The 26,295-nt window shown below is 34.1% G+C and overlaps 1 protein-coding gene across 1 annotated transcript in view; it reads left to right on the top strand.

Moving 5' to 3' along the window:
• The window catches only part of Tex11 (testis expressed 11), a 289,052-nt gene that overhangs the window by 123,077 nt on the left and 139,680 nt on the right, over positions 1 to 26,295 (top strand). The window contains exons 12-13 of the mRNA XM_021719909.3: positions 8,513 to 8,594; positions 10,934 to 11,012. Coding sequence (XP_021575584.3) covers positions 8,513 to 8,594; positions 10,934 to 11,012 — 161 coding nt within the window. The remainder of the gene's footprint in view (positions 1 to 8,512; positions 8,595 to 10,933; positions 11,013 to 26,295) is intronic.

The following is a 26,295-nucleotide window of genomic DNA, read 5'->3' as shown; positions in this document are numbered from 1 at the left end:
CTCATGACACATCATGTGACGTAATAGCCTAGTTATTGAACCTGACATAGCTAAAATAGGTACATTAGGATTTCAGTTGCAATATACATCTTTAAACAGGCTTATTTGGAAATAATTTCAAATTTATAGAAAAGTTGAAAGAACAAAAATAGTTCAAATAACATCTCTGTATATTTTACCCAGGTTCACCTGTTATAAATATTTCGCAGGCTTATGAGGTACTTGCCTTCCCTTTCTTTCTTCCTTCCCTCTCCTCTCCCCAACTTCTTTCTCTCTATATCTCCTCAATAATGAATTTTCATTTTTCCTCTGATGAAATATTAGTCTAGCTGGGTATTGTGGTACATGCCTGTAATCTCAGTGACCCAGAAGGCTAAGGTTTCCATCTCAAGAGTTCAAGGCCAGCCTCAGCAATTTACTGAAACCTGTCTCAAAATTTAAAAAAAAAATTAAAATAAAAAGGAACAAGGATGTATCTCAGTAGTAAAGCACCCCTGGATTCAATCCCTAGTACCAAAAAAAAAAAAAAAAAAAACCCAAAAAGATCAGGATCAGGTATTGCATTTATCTGTCATGTCTCTTTAGTCTCCTGTAATCTGGAACTTTCCACAGCTTCTTTGAGTGTTGTGTCATTGACCATTTGGAAAAATACAGTAGATTCCATCTTGTTTTAATTGAAAGTTCTTCATTTAGAGTTTATCTGATGTTTCCTCATGATTAAATTCAAATCATGCATTGCTAGCTAGATTGCTACATAAGTGGTGCTATGTCCCTTCTCAGAGCTTCACATCTCCAGGCATATGATGCTTATCTGCTCCTCATTGTGATGATAATATTGGTCAGCTAGTCAAAGGTGTTGTCCAGTTTCCTCACTACATACTTACTATTTTTCCCTTGCAAGTAAAGAACAGTTAATTACGGAAATCAATGTATCATACATGTTTTGCTTTTTATTAAAATTTCTGTTTAGAGTTAGCATTCTTGTTTGAACCAGTCTTTAGTATGATTGTTGCCAAATGATTATTTCCTAACTTCAGTACTTCCTCCATTTTGCACTCAGAAATCTATAAGCATAACTTCTCTCTTCTATTCCATTCCTATTTACTTAGTATTATTTACTTGTTTGTATATTATCAGTTTGGATTTTTGTCTTTCTACTTTTTCATTGATCTATAATTCAATGATGATATCCTTAATCATCTTTTAATGGTTTTGTTAAGGTATAATTGACATACAATAAACTATAAAATTTGATGACTTTTGGCATTCATACATACTTGTGAAACAATCATCACAATCAAGAAGGTAGTCATCCTTCAGTATCCCTGGGGAATTGATCCTAGACTTTCATAAAAATACCAAAATCTGTGGATGCTCAAATCCATTATATAAAATAGTATAGTATTTTCATGGAACATATGTACATCCTCCATATACTTTAAATCATCTCTAAATTACTTAAAATACTGAATAAAATGTAAATGTTACATAAATAGGTTATACAATACTGTTTAGGGAATAATGATAAGAAAAATGTCTGTATCTATTCAGGACAGATGTAAATTTTTCAAATTTTTTATCCATGGTTGGTTGAATCTGCAGATTTCATACCTCTAGATATGGAGGGATGGCTGTATATATAACATTCCCCAAATTTCCTCATGTCTTTTTATTACCTTTCCCTCACATCCTTCCCCAGGCAACCACTGATATGCTTTCATTTTGTAGAGTCATATATAAATGGAATCACAGAGAATATACTCTTTTTTATGGCTTCCTTTTTTAATGTTTAATTAGTTTTTTAGTTATAGTCAGATACAATATCTTTATTTATTTATATAATAAATGCTAGGTGAGTGCTCTACCACTGAGCTACAGCCCCAGCCCCTTATGGCTTCTTTACTGAGCAAAATTATTCTGAGATTCATTCAAAGTTTTTTTTTTCCTTGTTGATGAATACAATCCAAATTTATGTCTCTAGATTGACTTTATCTTGTATTAATATAACTATTTCAGCTTTCTTATGATATCATGGTGTATCTTGTTTCGTTATTTTACCTGTTTATGACTTTTCATTTATTTAATTTTTTTTGTTTACTATGCTCAAGATGAGCATAGGGCATAGAGCATTTAGGAAAAAACTCTTTTTTGTGTGTGTGGCACTGGGGATTGAAACCAGCGTCTTGTGTATGGGAAACAAGCACTCTACCAACTGAGCTATATCCCCAGATCTTTGTATTTTCATTTAAATTGCATTTCTTTGGAGCAGCAAATAGTTGTAATCTACTCCTTTACCTAATCTGACAATCTCTAGTTTTTAACTATGATGTTCAGAATATACAGATTCAACGTGATTACTGATATTTTTAAGTTTCTGTCTATGATCTCATTATTTATTTTCTTCTTATCTTATCGTTCTTTATTCTCCCTCCCCCTCTTTTTTTTTTTCCTTTTTGGAATTATTTGAGTATCTACTGTATTTCTTTTATTGACTTACTAATTATAATTTTTGTTATTTTAGTTATTTCTTTAGGGTTCATATGTATTTTACTTTGGTCTACCTTTATATATTATAATATTTATTATTTACCTATCTATTTTCAATTGACAGATAAAAGTTGTATGTATTTAACTATGTATGGCACATTGTTTTAAAGTATTTATGCCTTTTGAAATAAGTAAATTTAACTAATTAACATATATTACCTTACATAGTTATAACTTTTGTGGTATGAACACTTTATACTCACTCAGCGTTTTTCAAGAACACAGTATCTTTTTAACTATTGCCACCATTTTGTATGATAGACTTCTTGAACTTATATGATAGACCTCTTATTTGTCCTATCTAAGGTACACTTACAGTTTTTCTAGCATAATCTTTATGGTTTTATTGTCATGTATTTTACATTTCATTTTATAAAACTACAATACTATCTTATTATTTTGTTTAAATACTAATTTTCTTTTTAAAGACATATAAATAATAAGGAAAAAATCTTATTTATTTCCACCAGTAGTTACCATTTCAGGTGATTTTTATTTCTTTTTCTACATTCAAATTCTATCTTGCGTTATGGTTATTTTTATGTTATTTTTGTTTGAGGCAGGATATTGCATCCACCTATAACTAAAAAAATATTTAAAAAATAAATAAAAATAAAATATTTTTAAATTTTAAAAGTGTTATTTTTCTTATGTTACTTTTCTCCTTGAACAACATTGTATTATTCAGGGTTCTTCAGAGAATCAGAAGCAATGATTTATGTGTGTGTGTGTGTGTGTTTGTGTGTGTGTGTGTGTGTGTATAGAATGGGGAGAGATGTAACAGGGAGAAAGAGAGAAAAGGGGAGAATTTGTTCTATGGAAATGGCTGGCGTGACTATGGAGGCAAGTCTACAGTAGGGTAAGTCAGCAAGGTGGAAACCTAGGAGAGCTGCTGGTGTAGTTCTGAAGGCTGTCAGGCTCAAGACCTGGGAAAAGTGAAGATTTCAGTGAAACTCTGAAGGTAAGAAAAAGCTGATATCTTAGTTTGAAGGCCATCTGTCAGGAAGAGTTCTCTCTTGTTTTAGGGAGAGTCAGCCCTTTAATTCTACTCAGCTCGTTTTTTTAAATTTTTTTTTATACCTTTATTTATTTTTATGTGGTGCTGAGGATCAAACCCAGGGCCTCGCACATGCTAGAAGAACGCCCTACTGCTGAGCCACAATCCCAGCCTCTCTACTCAGCTCTTTAACTGATCAACTAAGATACACTCAAATTATAAAGGGGATCTGCCTTACACAGTCTACCGATGTAAAATTTAGTCTCATCCAGAAATGCCCAAAATAATTTTTGACCAAATATCTGGGTACTCAGTGGCCCCATTAAGTTGACAATATTAACCATCACAGAGATCTAATGTTTCTTGTAATGCTGGTCTCTTGTTAGATGAGGGTTTTCAACATTTCAAACATATGTTTGAAAGTGTCCTTATGTCACATTCTTTTAAAAAATGTTTTAGGGAATGGGGGGATAGCTCAATAGTAGTGCTTGCCCAACGTCCATAAAGCTCTGGATACTATCTTCAGCATCACAAAAATTAATTAATTGATTGATTAAAATGTTGTAGGAATTTTTATTTTGAAATAATTATAAATTCATAAGATATTACACAAGTAATACCAAGAAAAAAGTGAATAAAATGAAAACAATGATGGTTAAGATTCTGAAAATAAATTTAACTCTCCCATAAAAATAATTCAAAAGAGGTCCTATGTACCCTTCACCAAATTTCCTTTTAATAGTTACTTGCTATATAACTATATGAAAAACAGTAAATTGACATTGGCACAAGGTGTGTTATATAGTTCTATGTCATTTTATCCCATGTGAGGATTCATGTAATTATCACTGCAGTTAAGATCCAGAACTATTTCATCACCCAAAGATCTCTCTCATGCTCTTCAACCATTGCCCTTCAGCCCTAGCAGCCAGTGTTCTATTCTTCATGTCTATAATTTTTCATTTCAAGGATGTTATATAAAATTCTGGGCTTGTTGGCTCATCTGTAATCCCATCAACCCAGGAAGCTCAGTTAAAAAGATTGTAAATTGGAGGCCAGCCTGGGCAATTTAGTGAGACCCTCTCTCAAAATAAAATACGAGAAATGACTAGGGCTGTAACTCAGTGGTACAGTGCCCCTGGGATTAATTCCTGGTACAGAAAAAACAAACAACCCCCCCCCCCCCGCAATGTTATAAAACAAAATCATACACTATATGACCTTTTGAAATTGGCTTTTATTTACACCTAAGGTTTCAATACTTTTTGGGGGCGGAGTACCAGAGATTGAACTCAGGAGCACTCGGCCACTGGGCCACATCCCCAGCCCTATTTTGTATCTTATTTAGAGACAGAGTCTCACTGAGTTGCTTAGCTGAGGCTGGCTTTGAACTCATGATCCTCCTGCCTCAGCCTCCAGAGACACTGGGATTACAGGTGTGTGCCACCACGCCTGGCATCCAAGGTGTCAAAATATACAAATACATCAATAGTTGATGTCTTTTTATTGTTTGAGTAATTCATATTAAAGGTGCAACACAGTTTAACTGTTCACCTACACCTATTAAAAATTTTATGTTTCATAAGTGTTAGCTATTAGAAATTAAACTGCTATGAACATTTTTTATGGGTTTTTGTATGGACATAAATTTTCTATGTGTGTATGTGTCTGTCTCTCATTACTAGTGATTGAACCCAGGAGTGATTGACCACTGAGTTATATCCTAAGCTTTTATTTATTTATTTATTTACATTATTTATTTATTTATACTTTGAGATACAGTCTTTTTTTAGTTATAGATGGACACACAATATCTTTATTTATTTTTATATGGTGCTGAGGATCATCCCCAGTGCCTCACACATGTGAGGCAAGTGCTCTACCACTGAGCTACAGCCCCAGCCCTGAGGAATTTCTCTTTTTTCCTGTTTTTTTTTTTTTTGTTATTGTTGTTGTTGAGACTTGAGCAACCACTGTGAGTAACAGTTTGATATTACTTGATAAAGTTGAACTTGGTCATACCCAATCAGCCAACAATTTTACTCATGGGTATATACTTTAAAGGAAATTCTAGGTTTTGTGGAGAACTATACTGAATGCTAATACCATGCTACTTCATGTTATCAATTGGGTTGGAAACAATTCAAATGGCCAAGGCAAAATGGGCATATAAATTATGATATATTCATACAACAGAAAACCACAAAATAATTATTCTTAAACTTTAGCATGTAAAAAGTATTACTTAGAGTACCTATTAAAACACATTTTGCCCACGTGCAACCAGAAGAATGAGAAGTTTATGCTCCATTTATGTATGATGTATCAAAATGTGTTCTACTGTCACGTATAACTAATTAGAACAAATTAAAAAAAAAAAACCAGTTTGCTTACTTATGACCTCATTAAACAGATACTAAATTTATGTTGAAATGGAAACTTTTCATAATGCAAATTGTTGTCAGTCAGCGTCCTATTATTGATATAATACCTGAGACAAATCAACTTAAAACGATGAAAGATTTATTTTGGCTGACATTTTTAGAGGTTTCAATCCATGGTCAATTGGCCTATTGTTTTGGGGCCTGCAGAATGGTAGTACATCATGGAAGGAATGTGTGACAAGGAGGTCTATTTCAGCTCTATCACTTATCACGTGACTGTGGGTAAGCTATTCAAGTTATCATTTGCAAAACAGGATTCACAATAATTACCCTGTTTGTTTGTTGTATCTGGAGCCTGTTTCTCAATAACTACTGGTTATTGAAAAGCAAATAAAATCTAAGGAAGAAGACTGAGAAACATTGGTGATAAAAATTACAGAGAAGACAAGATAGTAGGGAGAGAGCTGATAGATTTAACAGACAATCATTGATGACTTCTGAAAGTATAGTTTAAGGAGATAGTAAATATGGACAAGACAGTGCAGATTTTTTATAGAAACAAAAACATGATGATACAACAAAGCATAGTGTCCATTTTTGGAGATTTTTTAGTAATAAAATCAGAGAAAAGTGGAATAAATTGTGTGCATATGGCATACTTAAGGAAAACAGTTTGCCAAATCTATAAAATGTAGCATCTCTGAAGGTAAAATGAATTTGAACCCAGTATACATTCTGATGTGCCTATAGGAAAAGCTATTGCTATTCTTAGGATGAGTGTTCACCAAATATCCATATGTTAATAGCTTAATCCCCAGTTTATGACAGTATTGGGAGATGGTGGAACCTTTAAGAGGTGGGGCCTAGTGGGAGGTTTCAGGTCTTTTAAGGGTGTGCCTTTAAAGGGGAGTGTGGAGTTGGGGTCTCTTTCCCCTCTTTTTTCTCTCTCTTTGTATCCTGGCAGTGAGGTGAACAGGCTTTTTTTTTTTTTTTTTTTTTTTTTTTTTTTTTTTTTTTACCATGTGTTCCCACCATGATGCTCCCCAGGCCCAAAAGCAATGGGGTCAACCAACTATGGAAAGAAACCTCCAAAACCATGAGCCAAAATAAACCTTTCCTCTTTTTAAGTTGATTATCTCAAGTATTTTGTTACAGTGTTAGAAAACTCACCAACACAATGGTAATGTTATAGTTGAAATTGTCAGGCTTAGTTTATTCTTTGTGTTGATGTCATCCCTATATTTTTCAACCCTTTTATTATCAGTGCTTACTTTCCCTACCTTCCTATTCATACTTTTTTTTGGAAATGAGGATTGAACCTCAAATGAGGGGTGCTTAACCACTGAGCTGCGTCCCCATCCCTCACCCTTTTTAAAATTTGAGACAGGGTCTCACTCAGCTGCACAGGGCCTTGCTACATTGCTGAGGCTAGCTTTGAACTTGAGATCCTACTGCATCAGCCTCCCTAGTTGCTGGGATTACAAGTATGTGTCACCATTCCTGGTTCCTCCTATTTATTCTTTTTTAAAATATTTTTTTAGTTGTTGATGGCCCTTTATTTTATTTATTAATTTATATGCAGTGCTGAGAATTGAACCCAGTGCCTCACACTTGCTAGGCAAGTGCTCTACCACTGAGCCACAATACCAGCAGCAGCCCACCCCCCACCCCCGTTTATTCTTTCTTTTTTATTTTTTTCTTAGTTGTAGTAGGATACAATACCTTTCTTTCCTTCCTTCCTTCCTTCCTTCCTTCCTTCCTTCCTTCCTTCCTTCCTTCCTTCCTTCCTTCCTTCCTTCCTTTCTTTCTTTCTTTCATGGTACTGAGATTCTAACTCAGCGCCTTGCACAAGCTAGGCGAGTTCTCTACTGCTGAGCCACAACCCCAGCCCCGTCCCCCATTCGTTCTTAATGTATGAATAACTGCAATTATTTGCAGAGTATGGATCCAATGAATACAATGTTTGTGTAGAGGCTACTTGGCATTATAGAGAGGAAGGTTCTTTTCTATGGGCCTAAGCTGCACTTTTAATCTTAGCCTGTTGTTTAAAGATGTACCCTGTCAGATAAATGTAGAACCAAGAAAGAGATCACAGATTAATTGGGGCCAGATAACAGTGACTTGGAAATATCATTCAGAGAAAATTGTTACTAATGGTAAATAACACAGATATATCTTGTAGAAAAGACAATATTTTTTTTTCATTTCATTCTAACATTGTTTACAAAGAGCTTTACTTATTAAAGTCTCAAAAGAAAATAAATCTAAGTGATGTTTGAGGTTTTGCTTATGAAGAATATTATCTATGATTCACACAGTTTAAGAATTGACCTTGCCACTAAATATTTGTCACTCTATGGAAATGTTTGCATATTCTTTTCCTCATGTTATTTTGTTTAGATTGAATAAAATATCAGAAAATATCCTCAGGAATAGACCAGATGTTATTATATGATTTTTATGATTTTGAATTCCTTTGATCCCAAGTCATCATTCAGTGGTTGAATAAAGCAGGTAATTACTTGAAAATTGTCTTTTACATTCCAGAGTTATAATATCATTGTGGTTTCTTTGTCTAAAATAGGCACATTTAAATCCAGCTGGGCTTTTCTTAAAGATGAGAATCCTCTTGAAAGGCGAAACACCTAATGAAGAACTCCTTGAAGGTATCATCTCTGTGTATAAAGAGAACACAATTTTGAAATATCACCAATTTGTTGAAGACAAGATCTTTTGTAGTATACTAACAATAGATATAATTTGGTGGTGGCTGAGAAAGAAACTGATCACATAGGAAAGAGATTACCAACCTGGAAGAATCAGAATAAAGAATAGGTGCAAATTTAAAAGGTGGTTTTAAAAAAAAGCTGAATAAAAGCAATCAGTTTTCTTTTAGTCCAGCAGAGAATTATAGCTTCCCAAACCTTCTGAAGTTGTATACCACCACAAAAAAAAGATTACCTTTGTCTTCAGGGCCAGGGACTGAACCAAGGGCCTTTTACGTGCTAGGCAAGTGCTCTGTCACTAAGCTGAATCCTCAGCCCCAAGAATAATTTCACTTTAAGGTCTGTTTCTCATATACCTAAGAAAAAAAATCCAAAACAAAGCAAGGTAAAGTAAAATTATTCTTTTCCTTGATTGTTTTTACTTAATTCAATTTGGAGACTGTTAGAGTGACAAAGTTTGATTAGAAATTAGGAGGGCTGAGGTTGTGGCTCAGCAGTAGAACATTTATCTCACACATGCGAGGCCCTGGGTTCGATCCTCAGCACCACATAAGAATAAATAAATAAAATAGAGGTATTGTGTTCAACTACAACTAGAAGATAAATATTTTTAAAAAATTAGTAGACTTCCCTGAATCCAAGTTTTTAATATTTTAAAATAATAAAATTAATTTTTATTTTTATATATTGAGATAATTATGAAATTTGCATTTTATAGTATTTTTGTGCTAGGTGTTACACCCAGTGAGGACTGAACCCAGGGCGTGGCACATCCTAGTGCTCTATCACATCCCCAGCCCTAGTCGATTCATTTCTTTACTAGTAAAAGTTCTGTACTCTTACAATGGTTAACATAATTACTGTCATTAGAATTTCACTGTTTTTTTAAAATTCAGAACTGGGGATTGAACCCAAATGTGCACTATCACTGAGCTACATCCCCAGCCCTTTTATTTTTCATGTGAGATAGGATCTTGCTCAATTGCCCAGGCTGGTCTTGAATTTATAATCCTCTTTCCTCTGCTTTGCAAGTCTCTGGGATTATAGTCTTGTGCTACCATGCCAGGCTACTGATTTTTTTTATAGCAAAAAAAGTGAAAATTTAAAAATATACAATTTTTTTATTATGAAAGGATATCACATGCTCATCAAAGTAGATTTTGGTAGATATTAAAATTTCCATAGTTCTACCATCTAGAATATAAGCTTTCTAAGAACAGTGATTTTTGTGTGTTGTTTTCTGGGTTTACAGCAGCAAGACAGTGCCTGGCACAGAGAATACACATTGAATCTAAACACAGTCACTTAGCATTTTCAGTTTTTTTTCTTGTGTGTTTTACAGAATTATAATCATATAGTACATATAACCTTGTTTTCCAATTTTTCACATACTAGTCTTAGAAACATTTTTCAATCAGTGCATATTCAGTTTCCCATGTTATCTTATATTCAGCAATATTAATGGTTGCATAAGTTTAAGGCTATCGTATAGTGCATATTTGGGTTATTTTTCCTTTCTATTATTATGATATACACTGATTTTGGGGCTGGGGTTGTGGCTCAGCAGTAGAGCGCTCACCTTGCATGTGCAAGACCCTGAGTTCGATCCTCAATACCACATAAAAATAAATAAGTAAAATAAGGTATTATGTCCAACTACAACTAAAAAATAAATATTAGAAAATAATAATATATACTGATTTTAACATTTTTGTTCAAAAACCTTTTCCCATATTTATTTCAGATGACTTTTCAGTAGTGCAATTTCTGAAGTAATGTGAATAACAATAATAGTAACTGCCATTTATTGAGTGTAATGTTTATTAAGTGCTAGGTACATATAATTTCCATACATTGTCTTATGTAGTCTTCTCAAAAAACTAAAAGATTGGTAATATATTCTCCATTCCACAGGTGACAAATCTAAGGTGCAAAAAGTTGAGTACTTTGCTTATGGTCATACAGGTGGCAAGTGATATCAAATTTAGGTTCACCTGATTTCAGATTCTAAAGTCTTAACTGTAGTGTTTTTAGCATGTAGTATTGCCAAATTACTTTTCAAAAGGATGGTACCAGGTTCCTTTGCCTATGACACTACCTTCTTTCTACCTTTGGATATTAGTACTTAAAAAAGATTTTTATAAATTGCTAGGCAAAAAATGGCATATAGCAAACATTTAGTATGTAAATTTTGACTAGAGGAAAGGTGATGAAAACAGCTAAGTTTTCTTTAAAAAAATGAAACTGATATGATGATTGTATTTTTTTCTCTTTGTTAGCTGTCATGGAAATACTACATTTTGATATGCCTTTAGACTTCTGTCTGAATATTGTTAAACTGCTGATGGATCATGAAAGGTACAGAAGAATTCATTTTCCTTTTTCTAAAGTTTAACATTTTCTGTGGTTTTCATAAACATATACTGAATATATACAGGCATACACTCATATTTTGAGAGCACAATATTTATCATTGTGGTGAACAGTTTAGAAGATGCTACTACTTCTTTATTCAATAATAAAGGTAATTTCAAAGTGTCATATTAATATTTTAATATAAAATAAAAAGAATAAAATGCAGGCCAGTCCTGTAGAACAGGAAGGATGGATGGATACATATTTACAAGTTATATGCTTCTCTGTGTTTATCTTCATGGGATCATTAATGTCAAAAGGGACCTTGAAATTTGTATAGACGTTTTAGTGATTCTCAAACTTTAATGTCTTAAGAATCACTGTGGAATAAGCACTTGAAAAGACACTCAACATCATTAGCCATCAGGTAAATGCAAATCAACCACAATGAGAAGACATTTCACATCTACTAGGTTAGCTATAATAGAAAAGATAATGGCAGCCAGGCATGGTAGCACCTGCCTGTAATTCCAGCGGCTCAGGAGGCTGAGACAGGAGGATTACAACTTCAAAGCCAGCCTCAGCAACTTAGCAAGGCCCTAAGCAATTTAGCAAGACACTGTCTCAAAAAAATAAAATAAAATAAAAAGGGTTGGAGATGTATCTCAGTGGTTAAGCACCCCTAGGTTCAATTCCCCATCCAAAAAAAAAATAAGAATAAAAATAATGGCAAATATTGACAAGAATGTGGAGAATTGTAATCCTCGTATACTGTTGGTGAGAATGTAAGATGGTGCGATTTCTTTGAAAAACTGTGTTACTTATTCAATAAGTTAAACAGAGTTATCATATAACCCTGTATATCAGTCAGCTTTTTGTCATTATAATAAAATATCTGTGGCATGCTACTTATGAAGAAACTGTGTAGCACATAGTTTGAAAGTTCAAGGTCATGCAACTGGCATTGCTTCAGTTCTAGTGATGGCCTTCTTGACTTTATCATATCATGGGTGATGGCAACAGTGGGAGTGTGTGGGGGAGCAAGTGGTCACATTTTAATACTGGAAGCCAAAGACAAACTAAGCTTCTGGCTCGGGATTTTATAACAATTCACTGTTGTGAGAACTTATTCCAGAAGGCCAGAATTCCTTTAAGAGGACAGCAACCCCAATCACCTAAGGATCTCTCACTAGGACCTACCACTTAAAGGTTCTGCACCATACCAACACTGCCACTCTGGGGACTGAGCCTCCAACACATGAACCTTTGGGGAGCAAAGCACATCCAAACTATAGTATCTAGAAATTCCACTCCTAAGTTTATAACCAAGAAAATTCTAAGCATAGATCCACAAAAATATTGTATACCAGTGTTCACAGCAGCTTCATTTATAATAGGCAAATGTGGAAACAATGCACATATCTATCAACTGATTAATGGATAAATAAAATGTGGTATACCCATACTATAAAGCATGTTAAGTGAAAAACCAGTACACACAAAAAAATGCATATTGTAAGATTTATTTTATATGATATGTACCGAATAGGCAGATTTACAGGCAGAAAAAAGAAGAGTGATTATCCAGGGCTGTAGATGATGAAAGTGTTATAAAATTGATTAATACTTGCACAACTCTGAGAGTATACTAAAAACCATTGAATTGTGTACTTTAAATGGATAAAGTCTATGGTGTCTGAATTATACCTCAATAAAGCTGTAACAAACAAATAATCAGGGCCATGCATGGTGGCACATGCCTATAATCCCAGTGACTCAGAAGACTGAGGCAGGAGGGTCACAGTTTGAAGCCAGCCTTAGCAACATAGTGAGGACCTATGTCATTTAGCAAGACCCAATCTCAAGATAAGAAATAAATAAAAAGGGCTGGAGATGTTGCTTAGTAGTAAAACATCCCAGGATTACTGCATAGCAACATCTAAATCTTTAATTTGTCAGCTCTTCCTCAGTTCATTTTAACATTGTTTATGATGTAGTTACTTCCTGAGTAAATGTGGTAACTGAACTGAACACAATATTCAGATGTGGTCCAAGCAATAACATATACTTTTCATGTTCTAAATGTTCTAAACTTGTACTGTCCAATATGGTAGCAAACAGACACATGTAGCTATTTAAATAAAATTTAAAGTTTGGTCCCTTAAACACAAGAGCCACGTATCAAGTCTCACTTATAGCTATGGTAACCTTATTGGACAGCACAGGTAGACAACATTTCCATTTAACAGGGATTTCTATTGGACAGCACTATTCTAGATCCAATATTTCTTTTAATGTCGACAAAATTTAAATTGGCTCTTTTCTGGGGCTGTGGGTGTAGCTCAGAGGTAGAGTGTGTGCTTAGCATGCATGAAATCCTGGATTCAATCCCCAGTACAAAAAATAGAAAAGAAAAGGAAAATTGGATCTTTTCTGGCAGCCACATCATGTGGTTATTTTACTAGACTTACAAAACTATATTTTTATAACACCAGTTGCTCTTAATGCCTGAATTCCACATCCTTTACTTTTATGGTTGAGTAAGTACCCAGTAGCCATTCTTTTTTTTGTGTGTGTGGTGCTGGTGATTGAACCCAGGGCCTTGTGCATCTACCAACTGAGGTAGATCCCCAGCCCCCACTTACTAAATATCAGTCAGATTGTTACAGCCTGTTTTTTAGATGTTCTGATTTTTGTGAATTTCAATTATCATGCAGTATATTAACAATTCCTCCTCGTTTGTGTCATCTTCAGGTTTGATAGTCATGCCACCTGTCTTCATCTACCTCAGGGATCCACAAACTTCTTAAATGACAAGATAGAATATGTTTTAGGTTTGTGGAGTACATAGTTTCTGTCACAGCTAGTCAACTTTGCCATTGCTTTTACAGTAGCCATATATGAAATAAGTGAAACATGTGACTATGTTCCAAAAACACTTTTTGTTTTGAGAGGAGGTCTTGCTCTATTACCCAGGCTGGTCTTGACTCCCTAGGCTCAAGTAATCCTCCCACCTTAGCTTCCTGAATAGCTCTGACTATAGGCATATGCCACCATGTCTGGATCCACCAGTGAAACTTTATAAAACTAAACAGCTGGACTACAGGTCATAGTTGCTGACTCCTAATCTAACTTGATAAATGGGGTAAAACTGAAGCCAGAACCCTCATGGCAACACAGTCTAATTTTCAGGTTAACTTCAACCCATTAATTGATGTTTTTTTGGGGGGAACAATCATTGAACCTAATATAAATCCACCTAATTATTTAGCCAGATAGTCTAATTTCCTCTATCCTGTTCACAAAAAAGAAATTCACTTAATTTTAGTTTTTTAAAGTTTGGGTTGTTTTAAAGTTTTGTCCTTTTTCTTTCCAAAAAAATAATTGGAATTGTTCTGTGTTCTAGTATAATAAAGCTTTTAAAATTTAAATTAAAATTTGGAACCCTGAAAAGAGGAAACAAACATGCCAATCACAATGACTAATAAAGTTTCCATGGATGAACATTAAATTTAACATAAAATTCAGGTTTTCTGGTTTCTCTTAAATAACATTGAAAAATCTGGAAATAGTAAGCAAAAAATCATTTGTAGTTAAGTAGCAGTTGCCACCTTTAGACATTGGATGTATTCTCCAGTTTGCAGTAGTCCATACAATTTTCTCTCATATTCTATGTGTCAAGTTGCCCATTTTTTATCATTTCTGTATGTTGTTATTATTTTTATAGCAGATATAAGAGGGAAATAAGATATCATGACACCCACATCTCTAAAGTGGAAGAATGGAAGCTAGACTTGTAAAGGTATTTCTCAAGAAAATGGAAAAGAACAGATTTCTTTGTGATAGAAGTAGAAGAAAATTCTTGTATGTTTAATATACAAACAAATTGTGTCAAATGATTACAACTTTTTTTGGGGGGGGGTACTAAGGTTTGTACTCAGGGGCACTGGACCACTGAGCCACATCCCCAGCCCTATTTTGTATTTTATTTAGAGATAGGGTCTCACTGAGTTGCTTAGCACCTCACTGTTTCTAAGGCTGGCTTTGAACTCGAGATCCTCCTGCCTCAGCCTCCTGAGCTGCTGGGATTATAGGTATGTGCCCCTGTGCCTGGCATGACTACAACTTAAAAACACTTTATGCAATAAAATATAATAGAAACTATGACCAGTGCACAGACAAGGTATGTAATGAAAAACTGAATTCAAGAAAAGGAGCAAAATTTCTACTGAGTTTACTTTGGAAAGTGGAAAAAAAAAAAGCAATCTTATTGTAAAATGCGGCTATATTGAGGAAAAAGATTGTCAGGCATTAGGTTTACTGATACACATTTACAAAAGAGCATCTATTGAGTGAGATAACAACATGTGTATTCTTAGTTTCAAGTGGAAAGCTAAACAGAAATGCTGTTAGTTGGCACATTGAAAATATGGCTGAGAATTTATCAGACAGGTTGCTTGAAGATTATAATTTTTTGTGGTATTTTCTATTGCACAGACATAATAAATAACACTGTCCTGTAAGGCATATTTGTTTCTGGTGTCAATGAGAACTTTTATATGATAGAACTTTTGAACATAGTGCCTGAGTCTTAAGTTTAATGTAGATTGGTCAAAATAATTTAAGTATAATTACAGAAAGTATTTCTGCAATGGTTAGCATTAAAATAAAGCTTGTTTTAAAACTTAAATCCAAGGTGGCAGTATTTTTAAGGCAATAAAACTTGGGCATATTGATGTATAATTCACCAGGTAACACTTTGTCCTAAAAAGCTAAACATAAAACTTGTAGATACAGTAATTATACATGTGCACTGAATAATTATTCTGTGATTGCAATAGAGATCATGCCTCCTTAAAATTATTGGATGCTCAATGCAATAGTTGCTACTGTTTCTTGTAGGTTAGAGGGGCTTAGATGGATGTGGTGAGTCACAGGTTGGGTTGCCCTGGAAGCAGATTTTGAGATTGAGGTTTGTTTAAGTGGTTTATTAAGGTGTGTTCTCAGAATCAACATCTGTAAGGGAAAGGAAAAGAGTAAATAAAGGGAGGAGTTGGGTTGAACTACTGTGACAAGGCCTACCTTTACTCAAGAGGAGCTCTGAAGCTGGGATGGTCCCTCAGGATTGTCCTCAGTTAAAGTGAGAGAATTGAGCCTTATAGCCCTGTTTTGGTTATCATTGGATGTTGGCCATCCAATGGGTATGGTAGCTCTTTTCAACCTCGCAAGTTACCAAAGAACAGTGGAGAAAAAATACTTTAGTCTTGAAAGGGAGATCTGAATAATGTAACACAGCATTTATGACAGGTGCTGAAGAGATATTTTTTGAACTGCTGAGCAAATTCAGCTTGTTTGTCATCCAAGGAAAAATCCTTGCCTCACCTCAATGATTTGACCTTTTCAGTGAATATGACAACCTATATAAACATTCTGAATCTCTTTCTGCAGAAGTGCCCCTAAGTAATAACACAGATGTAAAATTTAATTCACAAGTTCTTAATGAAGTCATTCTTTGGGAAACTCATTTGGTAAGGAGTAATCTGGCTCAGTTTTCTGTGCTGAAATTGCTTTCCAGAGATGGAAATGATTACCTGAACTCCATGCTCACAATCATAGGCTTTAAAGCTTGAATTCTAAAAGTTTTCTGATTTCCAACATTAAGATAATGAAAACATCATTTTGTCTTTCTCAATTAATATTACTAATATGAATAATGAGCTACAAATTGAATGAATTGGATTTCAGTGTAGTATGGTACTGAATCCTAATTAGACAACTTTGGAATATTAGATGTAGTAGACATTTGTTATTTTTAGCCCTCTGTCATTCATTCATTCTGTCTTCCTCTTGATAACAGTACCTACATTTCACTTTATGTATCTGCTTCTCTCTATAAGCCTGTGTGGACATTGACTTATTGGTGTAGAAGAAGGGGTTTTGGGTTTCTATTTCAAAATGGAATCATTGATTTCAAAGGGAAACTTTAATAAATTAAGTATTCATATTTTTAGACTTTAAATTTAAAATATAGCTTATATTTTCTTGCCTGTTTCTACTATATTAACATGCTTCACTGTCATTCAGTTAATAACAAAGTTTGAGGGCTAGGGATATGGCTCAGTGGTAGAGTGCTTTCCCAGCATGCATGTGACGTCCTGGGTTCTATCCCCGACCCTGGGGGAAAAAAAACCCTCATATCTGAAAGGTGATTTTTCTTCCAGTCTTCTTTGCTCATTTTTTTTTTTGCACATTTAACATCTGTAGGTGGTATAGCAGTAGCGTAATGGACAATGCTTTTAATAATAATTTTATAGCAAAAACATCAGTATAATTTATATAGAGAAGTTGTTTTTAGCAACAAAAGCTAAATGCAAGAACAATGACTGTTAGAAAGTGAATGCATTTCTGCAATTGACTAAGCTAACGTTGTTTTCTGATGATTGACTTTGATGCAGAAATAAAATTTTGAATACATAGATATTATATGTATTGGTATTGTATATATTGAATACATAAAATTTTGAATACCTAAAATGGATGAAAATACCATTATCTTTTAGGTGGTCTTTTTAAAAAATTCAACTTTTATAATCAAGCATCACCTTTTTTCATTTCATTTTTATACTGGGGAATTGAACCCAGGGGTGCCTCACCACTGAACTACATCCCCAATCCTTTTAATTAATTATTTTGTTGTTGTTTTGAGACAGTCTCACTAAATTGCTGAGGATCTCACTGAGTTGCCTAGGCTGGCCTCAAATTTTTTTGATCTTCCTGCCTCAGCCTCCAGAATTATTGGAACTACAGGCATGTGGAACTGCTCCTAGTTCAAGTTTCACCTTTTATAGAGTAGACAATTTCAGGTTATATGCTTATGAGGTCCTCATAGTATATGGTATTATTTAAGGGAAGAACATATCCTTTAGATTCTAGAAAATTGGGTGGCTGTTTTGATATTCTGTTATTGTGAGTCATTTTTTTCTGAAATTGGTTGATTATATCTGTTTATTCTTTTTTAAAAATATTTTTAGTTCTAGATGGACACAACATGTTTATTTTATTTATTTATTTTAATGAGATGCTGAGGATTAAACCCAGTGCCTCACATACGAGGCAAGCACTCTACCACTGAGCTACAACCCCAGTCCTCTATTTACTCTTTAACTTTATCATTTATGTAAACTTGTAAAAGATAAAACAAATTTGTCTTGCCCTTTTCTCAGAGAATCCTTGCTAGTTTGTGTTTAGTGCTTTTCAAACTGCTGTTTATATCATTAGCTGAATATCTTGTTAAGATGCAGATTCTAATTCAGTAGGTCAGGGAAGCCGGTGTGATCTCCATTTCTAACATGTTCCCAGGTTATGCTAAAACTATTGCTCTGTGGCCCCTACTTTTAGCAAGGCTTGGGAATGTACTGCCTGTTTAAAAAATCAGAATGTTTTCTGTCTCCAGTCTTCATTACCCACCCCCATTTATTTGTCTCCTTCACACATTCTTTTAGTCCCTTATAATGCAAATGTTTTTGATCCTGGGCCCTGAATTCTACTATAGCAACTAAGTTACTGTTATTTTCTCCTTACCTTGGGCTTTAATTCTCTTAAAACATTATATCTTTTTTTTAAATTCTACAAAGTTACCATGACTGTAATGAAAATGTTTTTAAAAGATCACATCAGAACTTATTATCCAAACAGATAACCTGTTTTTAGCTTTTTTTCTTTCCTTTGACTCCTTGGGGACATAAATTTTCCTGTTCTAATCTTAGTATAGATCTTTATGTTCTTATTGGTGAAAGGGCTAGGGCCCTTCCTTTAATTACTGATTGGATAGGGTTAATCAATTACTGTTCATTCCAATGACAGTAATAACAAATCAAATAATCAAAGTTATTTTGAATTGGAATGAAACTACCAAGATAGAATTTAAAAATCTATACATAGTGATCTAGGAAAATCATGCAGCAAATAAAAATACAGAACAAGAATGTAGGAAATCAAATTGACATTGCCAGACTAAAATCAGGAACAGAGGAGAGCAGCATCTGGCTTGTGAAAGTCAAGATCAGAATCTTTGAAAGTCAGATTTAGGAGATAGAGGAGAAGCAATTTATTCATGCTCATCAAGATGAATAACAGAATATCTTGCAGCTTAACCACTTTGTTCCCCCATCCTTCCTGTGGCACAAGGCCTGATTTTATTTTATTAATGTAATAGTTTTTGAACATACTGTTGGATAATATAATAAAATATGTTTGAGCTCTCTCCAACTCTACTTATTAAATGAATTCCTGAAAAGTTCTACTCAGAGAAAATTTGACATGGCAGATATATTCCTATAGACTTAAATTATAAAAATAGGAATTGCTTGTCTCCAACAAATTTTTGGCCCAAAGATACAGTAAATTCATACTTAGGAATACAGTAAAAATTTAAAAGTAAATTAAATATATCCTTCTAATACAAGTACTTGAAGTTGCAGAAATGGCATGCTAGATGTATAGAAAATAAGATAGGTTCAATACTGAGAGTTCCATCCTCTCAATAACGATTCCTTCATGAGTTAGATTTAAAAGTTATCATTAGCCACAAAGAAATTAAAGCAAATATTCACTGGCCCCTGAGATTTTCATTAATGATGTTCAAATGGATATTCCCAGGTGACAGCTACTATCTTATCTGTTGATAAGAATTATTACAGTAGGTCTTTCATCTCCTCTTCTGTTTGAGTTTAAACATCCATATGATATACTCTATGGACATTCGAAGATTTTATTGTACTGAAAATTTTAAAATGAATTTATTTTTAGGAATCATAGATCCAGTATGTAGGAAATGAAGGTGGCACAGAAAATATACTTAATTCGTGAATCTTCAGTATATTTTCTTGGGATAGATGGTTTGGGTCTTTTGGTGGACATGTTTTTAGGGTGTTTGACATGGGAAGAGGAGTTGGATTTTTAAATGATTGATTTCTCTAGAGTTCAATTTTCCTTAGCACATTTGGTACATTGAAGCTTATTTTATCAATGAAAATGTACATAGTATGACATTTTGTTTGAGGTTTGGTTGTAGATAAACAGGAACATGTGAAATAGACATTCCTCTTAATGAAATTACAGCCTGCTCTGGTAAATTAAACATATATATTTGATCAATTAACTAACAATAAAATGCAAGATTTGAGAAATGTATAGTATAAGGGATAAACTATATAAATTTAGAGGAGAGAGTAAAAGATTACTATTAATCAGAAAATGCTTTATTGAAGAGGTAGGAATTTAGAAATGGATTAGATTTACATAGGTAAAGGACTAGGAATTTTTGGCAGGAAGGTCAGACTGAGCACAAGGCAGGTTTGGGTATAATAATTTTGTCCAATAAAATATTTAGCATATTTTAGGGGCTGAGGCTGTAGTTCAGTGTTAGAGCGCTTACCTAGTGTGTTTGAGGCACTGGGTTTGATCCTCGGCACCACATTAAAAATAAATAAATAAAATAAAAGTATTGTGCCATCCATAACTAAAGGTATTTAAAAAAATATTTAGCATCTTTTAAGCAAAGGGCACCATGTGGAAGACATAGGCACTGCTTTCAGGAAACTTATAAATCTTGCTTTCCAGAAAGAGGTATTTGTAAAGAAAACAATTAAGGCAATGCAGGAAAAGACCTTGCCATTATGGACTGGTAACATCATAGAGGCTTCTATGAAGGTGTGACTTGATCTAGACTGTGAAGGTGGGGTAGGATTTAAGTAAATGGAAAGGAGAAGTTTGGACATTTGTAGGATGGGCTTTAGCATAAGTAGGTATGGGAACAACATGGTCTATTCAGAATATGATGATTAATAGATCAAAGAGGCTGTAGCTTAGATTTTATATAAAGAGTTTAATCAAACATACAGTTGTTAGTATACATCAGAGTTGATATCATGTTAAAAGACTGTGATGGAGGCAAAGGGGGACCTATTGAAAGTTGTTTCAAATAGGATAGTGACATGCTATTATGCCAATAGCAATAATATGTAAGAAAATGAGAGGGACAGTTAAGAGTAGGGAGATTAATTAAGAGTTGTTGCAAGTAGCTCAATATGAAGTGATCAGAGCCTGAACTAAGTTGATAGTAGTAGAAATTCATTTTTTTCACATCTGAGTTTCTACAGTAAAATACCATTTTGTTGCTGGGCAGTGAAAACACAGAGATTAAATAATATACTGTCCCTGGTTTCAAAGAGCTTACAGCCTAATGGGAAATACTGGCTCATAATTATGAAACCAATAGAATATTTTTCTATCAACAAAGAGGGTCTAATTAGTGGATGATTTATGAAGACAAAACCATTGAATCTCATGACTACATATTTGGCATTAAATTAATATTGTTTTGAGTTGGTTAACTGCCTCTTGCAATTTTTGTTTTCTTACCCATCTTAGTGTTAGGCTGGCAAATTACTCACTATCTTGAGGAACTATCTTTTTTTTTCAACATGTCCACAATGAAGCCATAAGCTATACAAATAAACTCCTGTTGTAAACTATACAAATAAGGCATCATATTTTCTCAGAGATTCCAGAATAGGAAATGAAAAAGTAGAAACAAGTGAAAGACATAATGAAGGAAGACTAAGGATTTATAATTGGTTATGGGTGGCAATGGGAACAGGAAGGCAGAAGAAGAACATAGATAGGTAGCAACAGACATGAGAGTGATACAGAGTCCAGGAAGAGCTGCTAGTAAATAATATAAAATGCATGTATAGAATTTATTTGAACAGTAACAAATGAGGATTGAGAAAAATAATGGTTTTGAATATTGGACTTAGTAGGAACTTTCATCATCTTTATAATAGCTATCAATTATTTGAGGCTTGCTTTGTGCCAGGCACTTTTCTAAAACTTAGTGTTATGAGTCACTAATTTATTATTGTGTCATAGTTCTATAGATTTATTGTGTTCAACTTGGGTGGTTGTTGTTTGGGATCTCATAGGGTTGTAGTCAGATAAGGGCTACTGCTAGAGTCATCTGAACTTCAGATTCTAAACTTTTTGATTCTAAAAGCTTAGCTGTGCTGAGTATTTAATATATTTTCTTCACTCCCATGCCTGTGGCCTAATCTGGGAATGGTTGGAACAGCTGGAGGCTATTCAGGCATCTTTCTCATTGTTTGTCTAACAATAATTCCTCACAGCATGGCATCCTCAAGGTAGTTGGACTTCTTATATCATGGTTATCTTTACCTAGAGTTCCAAGAGCCCAGGAAAAAGCTATAAGACTTCTTATGTCTTAGCATCAGAAGTCATGCAGTGTTAAAATTAAGTCACAGAACCAGTACAGATTCAAGGGGAAAGAAGTATACAAGGTTGTGAATACTAGGAAGCATAGGACAGATTTAGAAGTCAGCCATTACAGTGGGCTAGGAACACTAATCCTCTACCACCACTTTGCTGTGGGAAGTAGGAAATGTATTCTTTTGCCAGATGAGGATTTTCACTACTGTGCTGATTTTCTTCTCTCATGGTCCTTTTAGTCAAGTCTTCAATCTCCCAGAATCTTATGCTTATGCTAGAAGGACCCCCATAACTGATCCTTTATATTATTTAGAATGGTATTTGACAGTAGAACATGGGCTCAAACTTCAGTGGGCTCTAATCCTTATGCACACAACAGGGAATTGGACTAGTTCCTTGAAGATGATCATCAATTGTTCTGATTTCCCACTTTGTGGGTATTCCTAGGATATTTTGTTTGGGGGGGGGTTAGCTATTATCTAACACTACCCCTTTTTGTTTCTGTGGGCTTTAGTATTTGCATCACTGATTTTCCAACAGTCTAATTGCATTTGCTTTTATTTACAGAAACCCTTCAAAGATTTTGGCCACTGAAAATATATTTTCCAATTGTAGTTTATTCTTATATATTTATTCTATTACTTTTGAGGTAAATAATTGAGCTCATTCTGTTGTTTTAATTTACATATTCATCTGGCATAGATTGATGGTTAATAATGTGAATTCTAGAGTCAGATTACATGGATTCAAGTCCTAGTTCCTCCACTTTGCAGGTGCTTAATCTCATGTAAATTGTTTAAACTAAATATATGCTTCAGTTTACTATACACTAATAGTATTTACCTATTTGGATTGCCTGCAGATTAAATAAATTGATATAAAATTCCTCAAACATGATAGTCAATAGAATTTAGCTGTTTTTACTTTTGAAAAAACATTAGAATTAATTTCCCAAGTTGAGCTGTATGCCTTCAGAATGAAATTCACATTCACTATTTTACATGAGATTAGTAGTCTGTTGTGGACACAATCAAGATGCTGTCTTTAGCTTCTTTAATAGTTTTATCAGCATCACTTTTGTGCTTTGGCTAAGAGTAAATTGAAGGACAATTTTTACTAACACTGAGCCCATTTACAGGCATTGAAGGAATGATTTTTTTTGTGTGTGTGTATATGGTGCTGGTGATTGAAACCAGGGCCTTGTGCATGCTAGGCAAGTGCTCTACCAATCTACTTATATCCCCAGCCTTAAAGGAATGATTTATTAAAATACAATGTAACAGGGGAGGGGATTGAAACTCAGTGGTAGAGTGTTTGCCTAGCACATGTGAAACACTGGGTTCAATCCTCAGTACCACATAAAAATAAATGAATAAAATAAAGGCATTGTGTTCATCTACATCTAAAAATATGTTAAAAATACTATGTGACGTGTGCTATGCATATATATCAGGAAGAAGTACTAGGTGGTATAGAGGGATGTGTTCTTGCTATTAACTAAATGACCATGGGCTCTCAGGCAGTCATTTGACTTTGGGGCCTTTGATAAGCAGAATAATGTCCCCTAATTCTACAATGTAATCTCTAATCTCTGGGACTGTGAATATATTACCTTATATAGCAAAAGGGACTTTGCGTATATAAAGTTACTTATCAGTTAAATTTAAAATAGGGAGATTATCCTGAATTATCTGGGTGAGCCTGTTATAATCACATGAACATAATCACATGAGCCCTTAAGAATGTAGAAGTGGGTTGAGCTGTAGCTCAGTGGTAAAGCACTTGCTTTACATGTGTGAGGCACTGGGTTCGCTCCTCAGCACCATATAAAAATAAATAAACATACTGTGTGTTAATCTACAAGTCATATATATATAAAATTTTAAAAAAGAATACAGAAGGGAAATCAGAACTATTTAAAATATAATAAGTACTTAACACACCATTGCTGACTCTGAAGATATAGTGAACCATGAGCCAAGGAATGCTGGTGGCCTCTAGGAGTTGAGAAAATATACCAGTCAACAACCAGCAAGGAAATGAGACCTCAGGCCCAGAACCTCATAGAACTAAATTCTGACAATGGCCTGACTGAACCTAGTAGTGGATTCTCCCCTACATTCTCCAGATTAGAAAGCAGAATGGACAATTCCTAGACTTTGGATTTATGAGACTCTAACCACAATTCCCATTTGAGCTTTTCATGGATTTCTGACTCTCAGAAATGAAAATAATTAAAATATGTTTTTTAAATCTTTTTTTAAAAAATATTTGTTTTAGTTGTAGGTGGACACAATAACCATTTTATTTTTATGTGGTGCCAAGGATTGAACCAAGTGCCTCATACATGAAAGGCAAGCGCTCTACCACTGAGCCACAACCCCAGCCCCTAAAATGTGTTGTTTTAAGGACTAAGTTTGTGGTAATTATTTATAACAACGGACGAAAAATAATACAAGGCCTCAGTTGCTTCTAAAAGTTTTAGGAACTTCATAATGGCAGATTAACCAGCTATATACTGAAGTGGTGTTTTTTAAAAACTATAAAGCAAATAATTGCAACCAGAGTCAGGTCTTTCAGCTATAGACTAAAATTAGGATTCGGTGCAAGATGCCTTTTATGTATGAATTTTCTGTATATGTATGAATTATTTATATGTACAAATTCTGAAATGGAAAAATGACCATTATTATCAAACCAGAAGCTCAGTGATATCTATATGTCTACCACTATTATAAGAATTATAGTTCTTATTCCATTAAGGAATCAATTATATGCCCTATATTTCTAACAAATAATAAATTTAAACAATTTGCTATAATTAGCAAACATACCCTTTATTTTCTATGAAACTAATCCCAAGGAGCAGAAATTCTGATATAACCTGGAAGTGATTATTTGGTACATTCCTTAGAGATGCAACATTGCTTTAGAGCAATATCCATATGAAAGATTCTCTACACAAGATATAGCTAAGTTCATAATGACCATTCTAGTTGCCTTCACTCCCCTCTTTTAGGAATCATGCCAAGAAATACCCAATTCTCCTTTATTTTGTTATTTTCAAAAAACAACTTTATTGGCCAAGTACAATGGCACATGTCTATAATCCCAGCTACTCAGAGGCTGAGGCAGGAGAATTTCAGGTTTGAGGTCAGCCTCAGCAACTTAGTGAAACTGTCTCAAAATTAGAAATTGGCTTAGCTAGAGCAATTAGGCAAGAGAAGAAAATCAAAGGGATACAAATAGAAAAGAAAGAAGTCAAATAACCATTGTTTATAGATGGTGTGATACTAAGAAGATCCAAAAAATTCCACCAGAAGACTGCTAGAACTAATAAACAAATTCAGCAAAATATCAGGTTACAAAATCAACATACAAATATCAATAGCTTTCTTATGCATCAATAATGAATTTACTAAGAAAGAATCAGGCAAACAATCCCATTTACAATAACCTGATAAAAACACCCTAGCAATAAATCTAACCAAGAAGGTAAAGGACCTTTCATTACAGAATGAAAAGTATAGAACATTGAAGAAAGAAATTGAAGGAAACACAAGAAGATGGAAAGACCTCCCCTCCATGTTTATAGATAGGCAGAATTAATATTGTTTAAACAGCTATACTATCAAGACCAAAAATACATATTCAGTGCAATCCTCATCAAAAATACCAATAGCTTTCTATGCAGAACTAGAAAAGACAATCCTAAAATTCATTTTGAAGAACAAAAGACCAAGAATAGCCAAAGAAATTATACTACTGAGCTATAGTAACAGAAACTGCATGGTACTAGCACAAACACACACACACACACACACACACACACACACACACACACACACAATAGACCACTGATACAGAAGAGAAGACATAGAGAGAAATCCATACATCTACAGTCATCTGATCCTTGACAAAGGTATCAAAATCATCCATTGGAGAAAAGACAGCCTTTTAAACAAATGATGCTGGGAAACTTATTATCCATAGTAGAAGA

Source organism: Ictidomys tridecemlineatus, chromosome X, assembly GCF_052094955.1.
Source record: "Ictidomys tridecemlineatus isolate mIctTri1 chromosome X, mIctTri1.hap1, whole genome shotgun sequence".
Lineage (NCBI taxonomy): Eukaryota > Metazoa > Chordata > Mammalia > Rodentia > Sciuridae > Ictidomys > Ictidomys tridecemlineatus.
The sequence above is the reverse complement of the archived record's forward strand: the minus strand, read 5'-3'. Positions and strand labels throughout refer to the sequence as shown.